The sequence below is a fragment of the Carcharodon carcharias genome, chromosome 11 (assembly GCF_017639515.1).
Source record: "Carcharodon carcharias isolate sCarCar2 chromosome 11, sCarCar2.pri, whole genome shotgun sequence".
Classification (NCBI taxonomy): Eukaryota; Metazoa; Chordata; class Chondrichthyes; order Lamniformes; family Lamnidae; genus Carcharodon; species Carcharodon carcharias.
This window is the reverse complement of record NC_054477.1, coordinates 117609417-117631233: the sequence shown is the minus strand read 5'-3', so window position 1 is coordinate 117631233 and position 21817 is coordinate 117609417. Positions and strand designations below refer to the sequence as shown.

General features: G+C 42.1%; 1 protein-coding gene across 1 annotated transcript in view; it reads right to left on the bottom strand.

Moving 5' to 3' along the window:
- Nucleotides 1–21817, bottom strand: part of myo16 (myosin XVI) — a 657504-nt gene that overhangs the window by 26543 nt on the left and 609144 nt on the right. Inside the window, exons 31-33 of the mRNA XM_041198724.1 lie at nt 18018–18114; nt 17421–17667; nt 16294–16601 (exon numbers count right to left, since the gene is read on the bottom strand). Of these exons, the coding sequence (XP_041054658.1) occupies nt 16294–16601; nt 17421–17667; nt 18018–18114 (652 nt within the window). The remainder of the gene's footprint in view (nt 1–16293; nt 16602–17420; nt 17668–18017; nt 18115–21817) is intronic.

The following is a 21817-nucleotide window of genomic DNA, read 5'->3' as shown; positions in this document are numbered from 1 at the left end:
AGGGGAGACAGGAAAAGCATCCATCAACATTCCAAGATAACTGCAGTTAGTGTGGCAGGGAAAAACACAGGTGTGAAAACTGCCCTAACAAAGAGGCTAAATGCCATTTCTTCAAAAAGATGGGCCACTTCCAGGCTAAGTGCAGTAGCAAGAAGCCTGTACAGATTATGTACATAGAGAAGCCTTTGAAAAGTGGCAAGATCTTTGAGGCAAATGATATCCATGATATTGAGGTGCCTTTCCTTGGAGAGATCCAGGAACCAAACGGAAGCTATTGGAATGCTGATATACTAGTAGAGGGAAACAAGATAGCCTTTAAGATAGACACAGATGCTGAGTTTCAGTTCTTTCAGATGCTGGATCATGCTCGGAGAGAAGCTGTCTTCAGTCATCATGCAAAAACCCTAAGGTCCAGGCGGGCTACTCAAGAACTCAAGGCAATAGGAGGATTGAAGGCAACACTCCAATATTGAAAGAAAGAAATCACAGAAACGTTGTATGTGAGTCAGAGTTGCTCATTTATGATCAGGAATACCTGAACTGACTTATATCTGATTTGCAGAGTAGAGGAACTGGAAAGCTGAGAAGATCAGCCCAAAAACTGATTTTCCACAGCTGTTTGCAGGACTAGGAAGCTGAAGACAGCATACCACATCACCCTCCATCCTGAAACAAAGCCAGTGTGCCTGATTACACCCAGAAAAGTTCCTCATCTGCTCTTACCAAAAGTAATGAAAATTGAATTGACTCTATGTTGAAGCAAGGGGTTATTTCACCTGTGACAGGACCAACAAGATGGTGATCGGGGATGGTCCCAATGCCAAAACCCAATGGGTCGATCAGAATTTGCGTGGGTCTTCCCCAGCTTGGCAAAGCAGTTGAACACGAAGTTCATCCTATGTCGTCTGTGGACGAGAGTTTGCTAAATTGGGAAAGAATTCAATCTTTATGAAGCTCAATGCTGATAGTTGTTTTGGCAGCTACCCTTGATGAAGAGTCTGAGTTTCTCACAACCTTCATTCTTCGGTTTGGGAGGTTTTGATTCAACAGATTATTTTTTGGCATCAGATCAGCACCTGAAATGTTCCAAAGGACAATGTCAAGTGTCCCAGAAGGACCTGATGGAATTGTATGTCACATGGATGATGTTCTGATCCATGGATGGACTCAGAATATGACATTAGAGAGCAGGCTGTGCTGTGACTCCTAAAGGAAGCTGGACTTACATTCGACAACAAATGCAAATTGTTGCAGTCAACTGTCAAATTCCTTTGGCATAATGTGGATGCATCTGGTCTTGAAGTTGATTGACAGAAGACAAGAGCAATCAAGGAGCTTCCAACTCCTTGCAACGCTGAGCTTCAGAGATTCATGATTATGATAAACCAAGTTGAAAAATTCCTGTCCAATCTAGCTGTTCATCAGTGAGCCACTACGTCAGCTGTTACAACAGGACAATATGTGGTGCCAGGAGGAAGCACAACGGAGGACTTCTGAGAAAATCAAAGAGATGTTGATATCACCTGATATTTTAGCTCACTATGACCCAGAGCTGCCCACTATTATTGCTCCAAATGCATTTTCTATAGGACTGGGGGCTGTACTCTTTCAGATACAGAAGGTGGAAAGCGTGGACCAGTTTACTACATATCCCGTTCACTGACAGAGACTGAACGGAGATATACAGTGGTAGAGAAAGAAGCACAAGCTGTTGCATGAGCTTCTAAGAAGTTCACAGATTATGTTCTTGGTCTCCTCATCACATGCCCTTGGTGACACTCTTAAATTCTAAGGAGTTAGTCAAATGCCTCCATGAGTACAATGATTCAGACTGAGGATGATGAGGTTTGATGCAAATATATATAACATATGTTCCAAGAAAACAGCAGAATATAATAGATGCTGCATTGTGCATCTCAGTGGTAAGGCCTGGACAAGGTAATGTAGCCCTTGTAGAAGGGATAGAAACTTCTGCATTGACAGCAACCACTCCATCATCAACAACTCAGCTACTGAATTAAATCAGAAACACACAGAAATCTGATGTTGAATGAGCTCAGATCAGAGAGTACTGCGTTAAAGGATGGCCAACATACATGTCACACAATCCCATTGTCAAACAGTACTATGAACAGAAAGGACACCTCAGTGTAGTGGATGATTTGCTTATCCATGACTATAGAGTGATCATTCCAAGAGTTCTGAGATTTGATATATAATGACTACACCAAGGACAATTAGGCATCACAAAATGTTGAGCCAGAGCAAAATATTCTGTTTGGTGTTCAAGTCACTCAAAGTTGCTGGAAGAGATGATATCAAGCTCTATTACTTGTGCTATTTGTCATCAAGAGGCAAAAGGACTGTTGCTGTCATCTTCCTTTCCAACAAGTCCATGGGAATGTCTTGTATGGATTTCTTCAAACATTGGGGAAAAATGTTGTTGGTCATAGCAGACTACTACTCAAGATGGATACAAGTCAAGCATCTGCAGGATTACACTTCTGAAGCAGTGATTACATCGCTGAAGGAGATATTTGCAACACATGAAATCCCAGACCTTGTAATTTCAGACAACGGACATAGTTTTCCAATGAATTCTTTAAAGAATTCACAGCATAGTGATTTGTCCATACTACCAGCTCATTAAGATACCCTCAAGCCAATGGTGAAGCAGAAACAGGAGTGTGTATAGTGAAAGCTTTATGAAGAATGCCATCCAACTTGCACTTCTGAGCTATCATTCTACTTCACTCCAAAACAGTCTAGCATCATGTGAACTCTGCATGGGAAGAAGACAGATAACTCAACTCCCTTCCTTCCCACACACACACACACCAAGCTCGTATTGGACAAGTGGTGGAACAGACATCACATTCATGATCCTACCTCATCCAAACAGAACACAGTACAGTGAGACAGAATAGAGGTGCACAGGTTGCCATACAAGAAGCAGCTACTCATCCCATGGAGGCAGTCATCTACCCAATCCAACCAGCCAGAGATGCTGCATTCATCTACCAATCCAGATGACAACCTGACTGGTGAAGCTGAGTGATCTACCAGTTCCCCTCCTATGCAGCAGAGACGGATCACCTGCAGGGCTCAAATCCCCAATCCCTTCCAAAGGGGAAGAGGATCTGTTTTGGTAGACTCATGAAATCGCTACAGCAGTTACCCATATGAGAAGAATGGAGGAAAGAAGATGACCTAAGAAAAGAAAACAATATTAAGGAGTGCAACAGATAAGAGTTTAAAGTTGTGGTTTGTTTGACCTTCATAATATAGAAATGAGAATTAGAGACTTGAATGAGATGTAGTATAATGTGTTAGAATGCATATTGTGTTGTTAGTGTGTTACTTCTAATTGTTTAATATGCTAATCATATACTGTGTACATCATCACAGGAAGTGATGCAACATTTAGACCTGAATTTTGCAAGCGGCAGGGGGGGCTCGGCGGGACCGGGCGGTGATCAGCTCCGCCGCCACTTTATGTGGGCGAGCTATTTAAAGCCCACCCAGCATAAGATGCAAGCCGTAGCCTTAGTGCTATCTGTGCAGGCAGGGGCAGGGGGGAGTGTCAGGGCCAGCACTCTTTCACGCATGCACGTGAAAGAGGGATTCAATCTCCCTGAGGCATGGAGCTGTGTCACATGAGGGACATGTTTTTCTATTTAGGGAAATGTTTTTCTTTAATTGATAAAAGCTTTAGGAAACCTCAACCCATTCAAAGATGAGGTTTCCTAAAAAACATGAAGGCCACTTGGCCTTTTCGCCTGCCCGCCAATCTTAAGATTGAATAGGCAGCATTAAGAATTACATCAATCACTTCCTTAATGGCCTTAATAGACTGTTTAAATATCGGTGGGCTCATGCCTGCCAAATGAAACATCGTGAGACAGCACGATGACATTGGAACGCATGACCAACGTCATCGTGCATCATTTTATGTGTCGGGCCCAGCCCCACATGCCGACTGAAAAATGCTGCCCTTAGTTTCTTGTACAGTCTTGTGGAAGATGTAAGCCAGAGCAATAAGATGTATTCCAATAAAACCCCTATTTCATATCCCTCTGCCGACTCATTAAGTATTTTGTATTAGTCTAATAATACCAAGAATGTTGTAACAGCGAGTCCCAGTCCCCTATCATCCCTGTGCTCGTGGATCTACACTGGCTCCCAGTCAAGTAAAGTCTTGATTTTAAAATTCTCATCCTTGTTTTAAAATCCCTCTATGGCCTTGACCCTCCCTATCTTTGTAATTTCCTCCAACCAAACAACCACCTGAGATATCTATATTTCTCTAATTCTGGCCACTTGTGCATTCCCAATTATATTTGTGATCCCATAGCTGGGTGGTGGGTGGGGGGGAGGTGGAATCAGATCTAAGCTCTGCACTCCTGTCATATCCAGTCGTAAATAGTGGTGGACAATTACACAACTAACTGGAGGAGGAAGCTCCACAAATATCCCCATCTTCAATGATGGGGAAGCCCAGCACATCAGTGCAAAATATAAGGCTGAAGGATTTGCAGGCATCTTTGGCCACTGATGCCAAGTGAATGATTCACCTCGGCCTCCTCCTGAGGACCCCAGCATCAGAGATGCCAGTCTTCAGCCAATTTGATTCACTCTACGTGATATCAAGAAACAGCTGAAGGTATTGGATACTGCAAAGGCAATGGGCCCTGCAAACATGCTGGAAATAGTACTGAAAACATGTGCTTCAGACCTAGCTATGCTCCCAGCCAAGCTGCTCCACTACAGCTACAACACTGGCATCTACCCGGCAATGTGGAAAATTGCCCAGGTGTGTCCTGTCAGCCATCCAGTTACCACCCCATCAGTCTATTCCCGATCATCAGCAAAGTGATGGAAGGTGTCGTTGATAGTGGTATCAAGCGACACTTACTTAGCAATAATTTGCTCACTGACACTCTGTTCATGTTCTGGCAAGGCCACCTAGTTCCTGACCTCATTATAGTCTTGGTCCAAACATGGACAGAAGAGCTGAACTCAAGAAGTGAGTTGAGATTGACTGCCCTTGACATCAAAGCAGCATTTGACTGAGTGTGGCATCAAGGAGCCCTGGCAAAACTGGAGTCAATGGGAATCAGGGGGAAACCACTTCACTGGTTGGAGTCATACCCAGCACAAAGGAAGATGGCTATGGTTGTTGGAGGTTAATCATCTCAGTCCCGGGACATCGCTGCAGGAGTTCCTCAGGGTAGTGTCCTAGGCCCAACCATCTTCAGCTGCTTCATCAATGGCCTTCCCTTAATCATAAGGTCAGAAGTGGGGATGTTTGGTGAAGATTGCACATTGGCACCATTCACAACTCATCAGATACTAAAGCAGACCATGTCCAAATGCAGCAAGATCTGGACAATATTTAGGTTTGGATTGATAAGTGGCAAGTAACATTCGCACCACATAAGTGCTAAGCAATGACCATCTCCAACAAGAGAGAATCTAACTATCTCCTCTTTATACTCAATGGCATTACCACAATTGATTCCCCCACTATCAACATTCTGGGGTTAACATTGACTAGAAACTGAACTGGATCAGTCATGTGTTATAGACACGAGGGAGAGGTGAAGTAAATTATAATTACTGTTCCCCTCTTCTGCCTGTGACACTGATAGTTTAAATTTCTAATTGAGTTTGTTTCCCTAGTATCTCTTCCCTTGTTGAAATGGGTTGGCTGTGTTCCCTAAGCACCTGGTTTATGAGATCCGATATTAAAAATAACCCCACAGCAAATTATTTAAGGTGAAAAACTAGGATTTATTAACACATTCAAAACCAGAAGGATGGATCACAACACACATTCACACTAATGAGCATACAAGGTAGAAAGGCAGAGAAAGTAAACGAAAGAAGTTACAAGTTGCGAGTATTGGATCAATTCATGTGGGTAGAGTCCAGTAAGTCGATGTCCAATTAAAGTTCTTTTAGGTGGCTTCATCTGGCAGAATTCCTGGTCTTTGTCCTCAGAGTTCGGTTGCAGGTTGAGACAGTTGAAGATGCAGCAAAGAGTTCTTGTATTCCGGGCATTAGTTCATTCTGTAGGCAAAATACAGGATTATTTCTGGAGGTCAGACTGTGAGAGAGATGGAGGTCAGAGGCAGGCAGCTAGCCTAGAGTCCAGTCTTTTTTGAGGTTAAACTGCAACCAAAGACAGAATACAAAATGCGTATAATTAAAGCAATTCAAACAGTTCGAGTCTCGTTCATGCGACAGGGTGGTTTCAGGTCAAGCCATTCAGCTAATGATGTACTTTAAGGACCCTTGTTAAAACCTATTGTATTTTGAGCAGGTAACTGTGGAGCTATTCACACAATATTGGAGATGAGGAGTCCCAATAGCATTTCCTTTGTTCAGAGCTGGCTGGTGCAGGCGTTTCATCTACTAGTCCTTTGTGTTGGCTTGGCTGGAATGTTCATACAATGGAAAGGGGTGTCACATTCCATGAGGTGATGAGTCAGCCTTTGTCCACTGGAACTGTTCAGAATCTTCACAACATGTGTTCAGCTGTGGCCATTTTATCAGTCCAGCAATATTGACCATTTTTAAAAAGAGTTTAAACAAGAGAATATGGAAGAGAAACAATTTTTAAAGATTTTTTTCACACTTTCGCGGCATGACACCTTTAAATACTGTAGCTACAAGAGCAGGTCAGAGGCTGGGAATTCTGCGAAGAGTAACTCGCCTCCTGACTCCCCAAAGCCTGTCCACCATCTACAAGGCACAAGTCAGGAGTGTGATGGAATACTCTCCGCTTGCCTGGATGAGTGCAGCTCCAACAACAGTCAGTAGGCGCAACACCATAAGGGACAGAGCAGTCTGCTTCATTGGCACCCCATCCACCACCTCAAACATTCACTCCCTCCACTACTGATGCACAGTAGCAGCAATATATAGCATATACAAGATACACTGCAGCAACTTACCAAGGCTTCTTTGACAGCACCTTCCAAACCTGCGACCTCTACAACCTAGAAGGGCAAGAAAAGCAGATGCATGGCTACACCACCACCTGCAAATTCCGCTCCAAGTCACACATCACACTGGCTTGGAAATATATCACCACTCCTGCACTGTCGCTGAATCAAAACCCTGGAACTCCCTCCCTAACAGCTCTGTGGGTGTTCCTGTGGCACATGGAATGCAGTGGTTCAAGGGGGCAGCACACTACCACCTTCTCAAGGGCAATTGTGGATGGGCACCTAGCCAGCAACACATATATCCCATGAATGAATAATATTAAAAACAAAATTACTCCATGATTGGTGGCTTTGCCTTCAATTGCCTAGGCCCTAAGCTCTGGAATTCCTTCCCTGTACCTCTCTGCTTCTCTACCTCACTTTCCTCCTTCAATGGTCCCTGCAAATTGGAAAGTAGCAAATGTAACATTGCTGTTCAAGAAAGGAGAGAGAGAGAAAACAGGGAATCACGGGCCAGTTAGCCTAGCATCACTCATTGGGAAAGTGTTGGAATCTATTATTAAGGAAATCTTAACAGTGCACTTAGAAAAACATAGCCTGCTTAGAACACATCAACATGGTTTTACAAAGGAAAATCTGTTTGATAAATTTATGATAGATTTTTGAGGTTAACCTAATAGGGTAGATAAGGGGACTAGTAGATGTAGTATACTTGGATTTACAAAAGGCATTCGATAAGGTGCCACACAAAAGGTTAATATAGAAGATAAGGGCTCATCGAGTTGGGGTTGCTGTATTAGCATGGGTAGAAGATTGGTTGATGGACTGGAAGTAGACAGTATTTTCAGTTAGCAGGCTGTGACAAATGGAGTGCCACAAGGATCATTACTGGGGCCTCGCTATTTATAACCTATTTTAATGACTTAGATGCAGAGAGATAGGGTGATGCATCTAAGTTTGTTGATGATACATAGCTGTAAGGAAGACACAATAAAGCTGCAGGGTTCATGTACAGGGCTTTGCTGAGACCACACCTGGAATACTGCATGCAATTTTGGTCTCTATATTTAAGGAAGGATATACTTGCATTGGTGACAGGTTTTTCTTTCCATGGGAACCTTCACAGTTTTGTCAGTTACAATTGAGCATCATTGGAGGCTTTCAAGATCTGCAGTGAGGTAAAGTAGTGCTGCGCCTGGAGCCAAATCTCTTTGGCATATTTTTCTCCATGCTGTTATTGTATGCTTTCATTGGCTCAAATGAAGTTGTATGCCTGTATGCCAGAGCTGATGGCAAGCTGTTCAACTTGGCAACACCTTGTACCAAGACCAAAGTGTGTAATGTCCTAGTCTGTGAGTTGCGGTTTGCTGATGAAGCTGCGCTGATCCCACACTGAAGTTCACTTGCAGCAGTTTGTAAATCGGTTCTCCGGGCCTGCAAGAAGTTTGGACTGACAATCACCATCAGGAAGATCAAAGTATGGGCCAGAATGTGAGACTCTACCTTCCATCAACATCGACAGCCTCACTCTGGAAGTCATCGACAGCTTCACATATATTGAATTAACAATTATCAGTAGCCTGTTCCTTGATGCCGAAATCAGCACCAGGATTGCTGAGGCCACAGCCGTCATGAGAAAGTTGAGAAGTCAAGTGTGGACCAATGGCAAACTAACTGAAAATACAAAGCTCCCAGGCTTACATTCTCAGCACCCCCTTTACAGTAGCAAGGCATAGACAACTTACGTAAACCAAGAAAAGTGGCTGAACAGCTTCCACCTCTGCTGCCTCAGATGAATATTAGGCATCTGCTGACAAGACAGAACATGGAAGTACGCCAGTGTGTAGGGAACCCTAGCATGTTGGCTGCCTAGAGTCAGTGACCACTCCTCTGATTGATCATATGTGCCGAATGGATGATGGCGAACTTGCAATCAGCACAAGACCAAAAGTTCATTCATGTCTGCGATACAAGGATATCTGCAAGTGGGGCTTCAAGTTGACCGGGATCAGAGTTAATGCATCGGAAGTCCTTGCTGCTATCAGAGTGCCTGGAGACAAGCAGTCAGGAAGGGTGTGGGAAGGCAAAAGAAATAACCAGGTGAAAAAGAGAGCCCATAGGAAGGATAAACCATCAGTCAATGATGTTCACATGTGCCAGCTGCAGAAGGAACTACCACTCATGGATCGGCCTCTACAGCCACAACAGATGATGTTCAATACAGAAGTGACATACATACTGCACACAGCCCACCATCTCCCAAGGTGGATGTGTGACTAACTAACTAACCGAAAGAACTGTGTTTGTATTCACCAGAAGCTGTGTGTGTTGAATAGATATAATGAACCATGCATGCCACTGAGTTAGAAACATTCTGCCTATTGAACATTAGATGTAGACAAATTATTACAACTTATTTATTCTTCAGAGATTGAGCCTGTTTCACATATAGTTAACTATCGCTTATACATGCTGCTATATATATATATATATATATATACGTGCTGCTACAAGTATTTATACTGAGCTTTGATGACAAACTTTCAAAATAATATTCCAATAATGCTCCAGTTAGAAATGACTGTTTTCTACACTGTCTCCAAAGTCTCAGGATTACTCCATAAAATACAACTCACTGTCTGAATCCTGCCATACTTTCAGCTAATTGCTGTGCAGTTTATTAGGTTCCAACCTGTCTCAGTGAAATATGAAAGATCAAACTATGGTGACTTTTCTTGAAAGTTGCAACAAGTTGTAACTGAGATGAGGTGAGAATACATTATCTCTAATCTATTACACATTTATGAAATAAAATACATTGCCGTGAGATCAACATGAGTTACTGTTCTACAATTCAAGATACTTCAAATGCTTGATTGAAATTGGGTCCCATATGTTCTGTCTATACAGAGTACTGAGCTGTGCTCGTCACTTACTTCCTGTCAACTGCAAACCAAGAACCAGGGGCAAAGAGTATCGGTCAATGCCATAGGTAGACTACATCAAGCTGCTGTAAATACACTTAAATATGTGTCACTCACTTCAGGGCCAGAACCTCACATTTGGTATGCGGGCACATGCCCATCACGCATGAACGTAATATGACACGCGATGATGTCGGGCATGCGTCCCGATATCGTCGTGCACTCATGCGATATTTCGTTTGGCAGGCAGGCACCAGATCAGCTGCAGACCCGCCAATAATTGAAAGGCGTATTAAGGCTGTCAACAAGGTAATTAACTGGAAATTTACAGTGCCTGTCCAACCTAACGGTTGGCAGGCAGGCAAAAAGGCCACGAGTGGAATGAGGTTTCCTAAAGCTAATGCAATTTAAATAAAAACTTATTTTTGAATTTAAAAACATGTCCCATCTCATGTGATACAGTCACATAAGGTGACATGTTTCATAAAATTTTTATTGTCTTTCATAATTTTTTCAAAAAGCGCTTTTGAAAAGCCTGTGCCTCAGGGAGATTGAAGTACTCTTTCACGTACATGTACGAACTGCACGCCAGGCCCACATGAAATCATGGTGCGGAGCCAATCGCGGGCAGCGGTCCCTGCGGCTTCCACTGAGCTCACCCGACGCGGGAAAAATTCAGGAAACAGATAACAAAGGGGAGTTGTACTGAAGCCTATATTGGGTCAAGGTACATAATGATGGGAATGGTAGGATATCGATGTTATTACACAAGAAACACTAATGGCAGAATTTTCTCTTCTGCCTGTGGGGGTGGGTCTGTATTCCGACGTCACCGCGCGTCATTCCGATTTTCCGTTTGGCGGGCGCACACCAGAGGCAGCTCTGTGCCTCATGGAGATTTCTGCGCTCTTTTGCGTACATGCCTCGAATCTCCTTCCTCCCCCAGCTCACGCAGGTAGCGCGCTACCAGGCACGTGTCACGTTGGACGGGCCTTAAGTGCCCACCCACATAAAATGACAGCGCTTAGCCGATCGTGGGGGGCGTTCGGCTCCACGCCCGCTCGCGACCGGCCCGCTCAACCAGATTCTGCCCTATGGAGGCAAGGCTGTAATGTTTAGGGGAGTGACTGGTGATAAAAGTAGGAGTCCCAAAGGGAAGTCAGTGACCAGAAAAGTTCATTGGTGGGTTTGTGAACAGGAAACACAACATAACAGGAAAGAAGAAGAGGGATTGGGAAAGGGAAAGAAACATATATGCAGAGGTTGAGAATTCTGCAGTGATCTCCTGACTTCCCAAAGCCTGGCTATCATCTACAAGATACAAGTCTGGAGCATGATGGAATATTCTTACTTGCCTGGGTGCATGAGACTTCAATAACACTCAAGAATAGTCATTCGGTAGCACAGAACTTGTGTATTGCTGAAAAAAGAGACATGTGTAAGCTTTTTGCCTTGATGAGTGCAAGACAAAAAGCTTAGGTACATGACTTTTTTCAGCAACACTCAAGAAGCTCAACACCATCCAGGACAAAGCAGCCCACTTGAATGGCATCCTATCCACTACCTTAAACATTCACACCCTCCACCACTGAAGCACAATAGCAGCAGTCTGTCACATGTACAAGATGCACTGCAGTAGCTCACCAAGGCTCCTTTGCAGCACCTTCCAAAAACATGACCTCTACCATCTCGAAGGACAAGGGCAGCAGGTACATGGGAACACCACCACTTGCATGTTCCCCTCCAAGCCACATACCACCCTGACCTAGACCTGAAGGAACATATCACTGTTCCTTCACTGTCGCTGGGTCAAAATTCTGGAACTCCCTTCCTAAAAGCACTCTAGGTGGACCAACACTAGATAGACTGCAGCAGTTCAAGGAGGCAACTCACCATCACCTTCTCAAGTGCAATTAGGAATGAGCAACAAATGTTGGCCTAGCCAGCGATGCTCACAGTCCATCAAAAATATTTTTAAAAGTGGTGAGATGCATACAGTGTTGAGTAATTGAAAGCAATAGCAAATAATGTCAACAAAGATTTTCACAGAATAAGTAAGGATAAACTGTTTCCACTGGCAGGAAGATTGGTAACCAGAGGATGCAGATTAATGATGATTGGCAAAATAATGAGCATTTTCTTTTTATTGGAGCGAGTTATGATTTGGAATAAACAGCTTGGGAAGATGGTGGAAGCAGATAACTTTCAAAAGGAAATTGGATATATTTGTGGAAAGGGAAAAATATTGTCAGACTATAGGGAAAGAGTAGGGAAGTGGGACTACAGGTACAATGGGCTAAATGGCCTTCTTCTATTCTGCATAATTCTATGATTCTGAGGCGTTTTGTAAGTAGCAATGAAGAACATGTCTTGCCCCCTTTCCACATTCTTCTCCCCACACAAAACCTAGCCTGAGTATCTAAACTCCCAATCACAGCCCAAATTCCCAAATGTTGCACTATGGCTAGAATAGTGGCACGGTGTGAACCTTCGGTTGGGTACTATCATGTTGAGGAATGGATGGCACAGGATTTCAGCTATACTGTGTAGGTAGAAAAATCCACACCATTTCATTTTCTTGGGCTTCCTGACACTGCTCTGAGGGTAGGGTCCCACTCACACTCTGATAGCATGAACAAAAGAGGCAATAACAAACTCAATAAGCTGTTGCAGCTGGGCTACAATCATTGAAGCAATAATCGTTTTAATATCCCTATAAGAGATAGCAACATGCCATCACTTTAAGGGAAGTGTGTCATCTGATCTAGCAAGGAGGATGTTGTAATGTGCCTGAGGCTGAATCATGTGACACACTTCCCTTAAAGTAATGGCATGCTGCTATCCCTTAAAGGCACATTACAACAATAATATGTCATATTATTGCACATTTCCTTATCAGTTAACCATGTAAGGTGACCAGCAAGACACTTTGTCCAAAATGATGACAGCCCTTTATTACAATGTTCTTGAGGTTTGAAGAACCAAATTCATTAAATTAGGTAAATCCAAGTAATCTCCAGATAATCTAATGGCAGTTGGAAATAACAATTTTGATGTAAACTGCCACAATTATGGATCAATTTACTAACAATAATAACCATTATAACTGGCAAATACATCTGTTATTTAGCCAATGTTGTGAAAGGTCATTTTGAATTCTTAAGAATCACCTCTTGATTAATTTTGGTGATGTGTAAGACCATTATGAATTCTTAAAGGCCACTTTATTATTGAATTAATTTTGTCGAATGAAGCCTGTGACTTTAATTAATTTTGACAATCTACAAGACCACTTGGAATTCATTAACCCAGTGTCTTCAATTCAGTCTAATGATGTGTAAGGCTATTTTGAATTCTTCAAGTTCACCTACTTATTTAATTAATTTTGACAAGCTTCTTCCCAATTTATTTAAATGCCATTTCTGACTTCAATTAATTTATTGGCTGGAGCTCCTAACAATTCTGGGTAAGACCACTTTAACTTCATCAATCCCTCCTCTTTTATTTAATTAATTTCTCCGAAATCGATCTTTATTTAATGAATTTAGTAATTGCTGACTGCGTCCTGTTTTATTGGAAGGATTTATCCTGATTTTCATTCAATGAAAGACTGTTTTATCTGCTCTATTTCTAGTTGTAGTTATTTAATTAATTTGTTGCCATTTCCTCTCATTCTCTGCAAGCAATTTCTAATTCCTGAAGCCTAACTACTTATTTAATTAATTACTTTCTGATCTCCACACCTCGCTTTATTTAATTAACTGTACCCGAATCTGCGTTAAAGCCACTTTTAATTCAGGAAGCTTGCTTACTGATTTAAATAATTAATACAGAAAATAAGAAGATCACTCAATTACAGAATATTGGGAAGTCTTCCAAATTATGTTCCTCATAGATATGGGCAATGGGCTACAAATTCCAGAGGTGAAGAGACAAATGCATTGTCAGAGTTGATTAAAGATAAGAAAGTGATCCAGAAGATGAGGCTGGGAGAATTTCCACATGGTCCTCTGGACATCTTACTGTAACATTGGTGGGAACATTGGAGAAGCAAATTTCTTTAACCATTTGCACTATTTTTCCAGAAGTTCATCTGATTTTCCACTGAAGTTACAGTATAGATTGAGACAATGCCCACAGAAAGTATAGGCTTAGGTGAATTATTAATTAATATCAATTATACAGGTAGATTGAATGATGAGTTGGTTTTTGTCTTTCAGTATAGACAATGGTGGAGAATAAGCATGGTGGTGGGGTGTTTTTTTTTCTCATCATATTTATCTTCCGTGCCCCTGGTGGTAATATTCATGCACCAGGAGCACATATCAAGAGTTCAGACACAAACCTCTGTGATATTCACCATTAAATTACCGGGATGAGCTTGAATTCTTGTTTGGAAGTCTTAAAAAGCAAACTTGGGCACTGTCAAACCTGAAAATTAATACTTATCCTTATATGTCATGACATCAGAAGCAAAAGGAGCAATGATCAGGTATGGGCTGAACAGGTATAGGAAAATCAACTTGAATCAGTTATGGTTATGTGATCTTTCACAGCCAATCTGCTTCTATTGCTCCTCCCATATTCAAAAGAGGAAAATCAGCTCCATTTTGATAACTTTGCTTGAAGTATTGACTTTAAGCTTGTTCACGCTGTTGGAACATACACGAAACCTCTAAGAGTAGTGATTACAGCATTGATAAAGTTAAGTTTTGATACCTCCCAGTTGATTGATAAGATGTTGATGTTCAAGTTGAAAGAGTAACAGATACAGCAAAAGAAATAAATGAAGTAAAAGAAAGAATTGCAGTTATATAGCGCCTTTCGTGAACCTTAGCACTTTACATCCAATGAAGTAATGCTCTATTGTAGAAGAAGCGCAGAATATTTTTGCAGAATTGTGTTCAAATTGAAGGGAGTTTAGCCAAGCACCAGTCCTTGAGGAAATCAAAAGTTTGTGCACCTTCTTTGAGTCAGAAGTTACAGAAGAAAGTACAAGAATGTAAAAGAGAGTTAAAATGAAATGAAAACTAGGTTTCAATAAAGGTAGATAAGGATGTGATGTGGGTGCTTGCTGCATGCAAATTGTTTACCATTACAACACTGAACACACTTAAAAAGTTCTTCATTGGCTGTAAAGCACTTAGGGATATCCTATGGCCAGGAAAGGTGTTATATAATTACAAGTTTCTTTCTTTTTAGACGGTGTTGATTATGTTGAGGAGAGAGGTACATACTCTTGAGGATTAAATTACTGCCCTGAACTCAATCTTATATATTTTATAATATATAGTTAATGATTTATCTGTATTCAAGAGTAAATTGGTCAGAATTCTTTGAAAAACAAAATTAGAATTTCACTGTTAAATTAATTTCTACATACTCCTGAGATTAATGCGTATAATATGTGAAATATTTTTATTCAGCTCTGGCACATGATGTTGATGTTCCAATACTCACTAAGTGAATTATGTTGTTATCGGATTGAAAAGGCTAAATTATCTTATGCCCTAAGTGGAAGCTGCACATAAATGGAGCACAGATTGGAGACACAGGTACAGCACTGTAACACTGCCCTTCTGACCAATGGTCCCTTTGTGTGTGGCTACTTTCTGCAATAATGAAATTGGCAAATTTACCTTATGGAGTTAATAATGGATAAATGGGAGTGAATTTTCAGTGTGATTGTCTAGTGGCAAGGTTCTGATAACATCAGAAACAGCAGCAGCAAAATGCAAGTGATGTTGAATGTACTCTATTTCCTGCGATTAAATTACAGAAGTTTACTCTTTGGTATCTACATCCATACATATATTCAAAATTAACAGGGAGCAAAAGACTCTCTGGTCTATCCAATTTATCTCACAGAATTGTGATAGCTTGAATATGTATTGTATTGTCTGAAATTGTGGTGGAGCAGATTCAGTAGTAATTGTATGTACATTTGAAAGGAAAAATTTGCAGGGCTATGGGACAAAGGGTAGGGAAGTGGGACTATTGGATAGCTCTCAAAGAGTTGGCACAGGTACAATAGGCTGAATGGCCTCCCTCTGTGCTCAATTTCTGGATGGTGCTTACACCAGTGATGACAGACTCGATGTACCGTTCACTAGTTTTATAAGATGCTGTGATTTTCCTAAAATACTGCTTATGTTTTGTGACATCACCATGGTAGCATGATCACTTTATTTTGCAGCTGGCTACGAGGATTCACTGTTTTCAGGAAATATCATACAAGTCTCAGTTACAGGAAAAAAAGGCAATATCCTGAGAAGGTACATATATTATAGTCTGGCAGTTAAATCACCCATGACGCTACTAAATGTCACATAAATGGACAGATTAATCATGAAGAAGATTTGTCCATTTTAGTCTAATTTTACACTATTCTCAATGTGAACAATCATTCTTCAAACCTTCATTTGCTGCTTCTTTAGAAGCCGCCGAAATACATGCAGTCACAGCCTCATATGAAGCACTCAGTCGCGTATTGGGGTCCCGCTTTGGTTTAGGAGGAGGTTGTTTCCGTGGTGACTGCAGGCCATTGCTATCATCCATACTGAATACTGAGTGAAGGGAGGGTGATCTGATGGATGATCCAATCACAGAATGTGCCAACCCATCGACAAAGGTAGGTGCCGGCACCGAACTAGAGTGAAAATGTTTCGCTGTTCGGCAGCCCGAATGACTGTCTTCATTGACCTTTCCACTCCCGTTGCCAGATCTGAAATTAAAATGACGTCCAGATGCTGAATTAGAACAATGAACCTGTTCATGCAAACGTAATGCCAGCTTTTCACACAAGCAAGCAACCAGCACCCCCACTGTGAAGTGAAGGTGGAAGCACTACTCCTGTCAAACACAAATCCACAGAAAGCTGGCTGTCTTCTAGTGTTCACTTCTGCTCTGTGCAAATGAAAACATTTTACCTCTATTACTATATATGAGACTTCAGATTATGATTCAAAATGAAACACACATTTCTGAATGATTTATTATCCTGTGTTGTAATGGGAGCTGAGATTGCCCCAATGTCATCTATTTTGCTGTTTGCAATTAGGAAAATAGACGACAGCAAGCAGTCCCACCAATACCGCGGATGTTGCAGACGCTGCAAGCCTGCCTGAAACAGGCTAGTGGGATGACACAAAATGTTTAACTCTTTCACTGGAGCAAACCATTATTTAAAGCGACCTGGCTTTCCAAGCACTCTGGTATTAAACAGAATCTGTTCATTAGACTTGTGTGCAAACAATTGTCAGAACAGCAACCCTTCAAGTGACATTTACCTGAATTTGATAAATTGAACCACTAGGCTCAGAAACTTTCAGCACAGTGGGGTAGCTTTATTTTACTTCAATATTTGATCAGTATCTTTCATCTCTAGGAATAGCTCCCACCACTCAGCTTTGTAACATGACACTCATTATTTGGCTGCTAAAAATCATTTTAGCTTACTTATATAAATCCTAAAAGCCTTGGCTTCTTGCAAATCCAGCAAACATTCCTCACAACGAATGTGATATCAAAAGTCCATGCTTACCGTTTTGTGGCCTGCTCGTCTCTGTGTCGTGCCTCTAACTTTTCCCTCAGGTAAACTGCGTTAAATTCATTCCTAATCCGGTCATTTTCCCGTGCAATGTCAGATGCATTTTGAATGACCAAGGAATCATATGCTTTCAGTCCCATATCTTCTGCAGACTGCAAAAAGCTTTCAATGGAGTTGACCTCTTGCTGTTTGATGTTCATCTTTTGCAGCAGCCGTTGGCGGGCTAGGAATTCTCTGACAACTACCGTTATGGAATAGAATTATGGATCCGCAGTTCACACAATAAAATGTACTAGTCAATAATGCAGAAGGAAGCACAATGCTACTAAATGGTAAACGGATAACAAAAATTATTGTCAATTAATAGCCCTGAGAAATTCAATTGCGCTTCAGCTTCCTGGTTCATTTGAGTTTAGTCTGATTACTAATTTCTGAACTATTATAATTTTAAAAAATCACAAATATATATTTATTATATTTAGAACTAAAACATTCTTTTATTTGGTTGTGAAAATTTGCAATGAGAATATGGTGTTGACAGATTTTATGAAAGATAATAAATTGAACAATATCTTTTAAATTTTGTTTTACCTTTCTGACAGATGATAATTTTCTTCTGCAAATGAAGACATTGCTCATTGAGGTGATCTGTTTGCCAGTGCTTCATAAACACTTCACTCTGGCTCATCTGAATAAAAACAATGGGAATTTCAATAGCCAGAAAATACTGATTGTTTGACGGTAATTCCACTATGCCATGTAGTGTATTCAAAAGGACTAGAGCTACAAACAGTGTCAAATCCAAACCTTATTATCACATGTTAATTAGTTCTATAATCTGCATTGCTTTAGCTATAGACAGATTAAAAATCTTGGAACAAGGACATTCAGGGTCACTCTGTAAACCCCACATGGAACTTCCCATTCAAATATTAAGGGAGAATGTTGCCCAGCCTCAAGGTAAGAGTGTTAAAGACATTACTTTGCTTATTTAGAATTGGTGGTTTTCTATTCGACATTATCCCTGTCACAGATTGTAACCCGAATACCTACATTCTCAATTTAACCTGTTTCCAGCCAGAACACTTGCAGTAACATATTTCATTGGAAGTGATATAACAAGAAATTATGTTGCACAAAACACCAACTAAATTCTGATTCACAAGAAGGTTACCTACCTGTAGAGTCACAGGAAGGGGTGAGTAACAAAAAGAATAAATCTAGTTTACTGCAGACCAGTATCAGCTTTCATGGAACTGGGGCAGGCAGGTAGTGTGCCCCGCCGCCCCTTGCTCGAGAAATTCTCAGAACCAGGGGATGTGCACACATCATGGGACATGCAACCAGCAAACCGTAACTCCACATTTTCATGCACACAAAGTCTCTCAGATCTCTGTTTCTGCGCACATTGTACTTGCCTTAGTCGATAAGAATCAATGACTAACAATCCTCTCAGTTAGTGTCGACATCCAGCTTTCATGCAATTGAGCCATGATTTAACCAGGTCTTGATGCAAAGGCTTGGATATGAATGGGTGGTGTACATAGGCAGAGCTGGTGGGACTTTAACTCCACAGCATGGATCAATTGTCCTTGACTGACAGGCTTGGCTTCCAGTCAGGCCGGGTGAACTCTGGAGCAGGTCCAAAGACCAGATAGGTCTGATCTATGATTCTGGGTTGGGGTAGAGGATCCAATCCCAAGGGCCCTGCTTCTGGAGGGCGCTGAGCCCTACTATAGGGGATGAGTATCTGATCCTGCAGGAGAGTGGTGGGGTGATCCCAAGATCAGGGTTGGAGCTGTCCTTTCCCAGGGGAGTGTGATTCCCATTCTGGGGGAGATCTGCATTCAGACCAAGGTGGGGTTGGGCTGGCCAGTCACCGAGCCCAGTGAAGGGTGGGGACAACTATATGATCCTGGAGAAGATCGGGTCCCAGAATCTGGTGTCTTTGTGTACGGGTGCGGGGGTGTTGGCGGTGTTGGCCCGATATGGCGGTGGGAGCTTGTGGAGCCATGAGGAAGCATGCCTGCTCCTCCTGGGCCACGCAAAGTGCTGATAAGTCATTTATTTTCTCCCATTCGCTGTTGTGTTCCTGGGTAGGCTACAATTATACCTTAAAATTGGTTAAATAAGGCTGTAAGCCTCATTAAAACATTTAAATTTCTAGCACAGCTCCTGGGAGTAGGCTGGTTACATGCTTCTTGTCCCACTTTTGCTAAACCCAGAAGAAGGTGGGTTGGGTTTGAGCTAGAGATTTTAAAAATTTTACCCTCTGACCTGATCCCAATCACCCATTTTTGGATGGTAGCTCTCTCTGGAAATATTTATTTTTAAAGTTTGCATTTGGCTACACAGTGAAGGATCACATCACATTCAAGATTTTGATAGGCTATGGGATAAGGTTTAGGGAAAAGTGAATTGCTGAAATCGTTTGTGGTTGAGTATTTTGAGGCTGATATTCACCGAAGTGCTTACCAACGCCTAACTGAGCCAACCTGATGGGATTTCCTTCGGCTGGCATGTATACACGGCAAACTCCTGGCCCAGACTAAGTCCGCTGTTCAGAGATTTTTGTCAAGGATACAGGGACTTGAGGGTCAGAAATGAAGAACAGCTGCAGCTTTTCAAGGTCCTTTAAAGGGAATGCATCATTGTTGCTGGGCACAAACTGGAAATGGTTATCCAATATTTATTTAAATGTATTCGTTCACGGGCTGTGGGTGTCACTGGTCAGGCTTGCATTTATTTCCCATCCCTAATTGCCCTTGAGAAGGTGGTGGTGAGTTGTCTTCTTGAACCGCTGTAGTCCATGTGGTGTAGGTACACCCACAGTGCTGCTAGGGAGGGAGTTCCAGGATTTTGACACAGCGACAGTGCAGGAATGGTGATATATTTCCAAGCCACGATAGTGAGAGGCTTGGAGGGGAACCTCCAGGTAGTGGTGTTCCCATAAGTCTACTGTCCTTTTCCTTCTAGGTGGTAGAAGTCACGTGTTTGGAAGGTGCTGCCTAAGGAGCCTTAGTGAGTTCCAGCAGTGTATCTTTTAGGTGGTACACATTGCTGCCACTATGTGTCAGAGGTGGAGGGAGTGAATATTTAAGGTGGTGGATGTGGTGCCAATCTAGTAGGCTGATTTCTCCTGGATGGTGTCGAGCTTCTTGACTGTTGTTGAAAAAAGAGACATGTCTAAGCTTTTCGTCTTGCACTCATCAAGGCAACAAACTTACACGTCTCGTTTTACAGCAATACTCAAATTGCTTGAGTGTAGTTGGTATTGCAGTCACCCAGTCAAGTGGAGGAAATTTCATCACACTTCTGACTTGTGCCTTGTAGATTGTGGACAGGCTTTGTTAGTCAGGAGGCGAATTACACACTTCAGAATTCTAAGTGTCTGACCTGCTCTTGTAACCACAGTATTTATATGGCTAGTCCAGTTCAGCTTCTGGTCAATGGTAACGCCCAGGATGTTGAATATGGGGAATATGGTAATGCCATTAAATGTCAAGGCGGGGGGTGGGGGGGTGGGGGTGGTTAGATTCTCTCTTGTTGGAGATGGACATTGCCTGGCATGTGTATGTTACTTGCCATTTGTCAGCCCAAGCCTGAATGTTGTCCAGGTCTTGCTGCATAGGGACAAGGACTGCTTCAGCATCTGAGGATTTGCAAATGGTGCTGAATATTGTGCAATCATCAGTAAAGATCTTCACTTCTGACCTTATGATGGAAGGAAGGTAATTGATGAAGCAGCTGAAAATGGTTGGGCCTAGGACACTGCCCTGGGAAACTCTTGCAGCAATATTCTGGGATTGAGATGATTAATGTCCAACAACCACAACCATCTTCCTCTGTGCTAAGTATGGCTCTAATCAGCAAAATGTTTTCCCCCAATTTCCATTGAGTTCAATTTTGCTCGACTTCCTTGAGGCAACATGGGGTCAAATGCAGCCTTGATGTCAAGGGCAGTCACTCTCACCTCACCTCTTGAGTTAAGAACTTATGTCCATATTTGAACCAAGGCTGTATTGATGTCAGGAGCTGAGTGGTCCTGGCAGAACCCAAACTAAGCATCAGTGAGCAGGTTACTGTTGAGTAAGTGTCACTTGATAGCGGTGCAACTACCCCTTCCATCACTTTGCTGCTGATTGAGAGTAAACTCTTGGGGCGGTAATTAACTGTGTTGGATTTGTCCTGCTTTTTGTGTACAGGACATTCCTAGGCAATACTCCACATTGCTGGATAGATGCCAGTGTTGTAGCTGTATTGGAACAGCTTGGCCAGGGGCACAGCTATGTCTGGAGCACAAGTGTTCAGCACTGTTGCCAGGATGTTGTCAGGGATCTTAGCCTTTGCAATATCCAGGGTCTTCAAGTGTTTCTTGGCATCACCTGTAG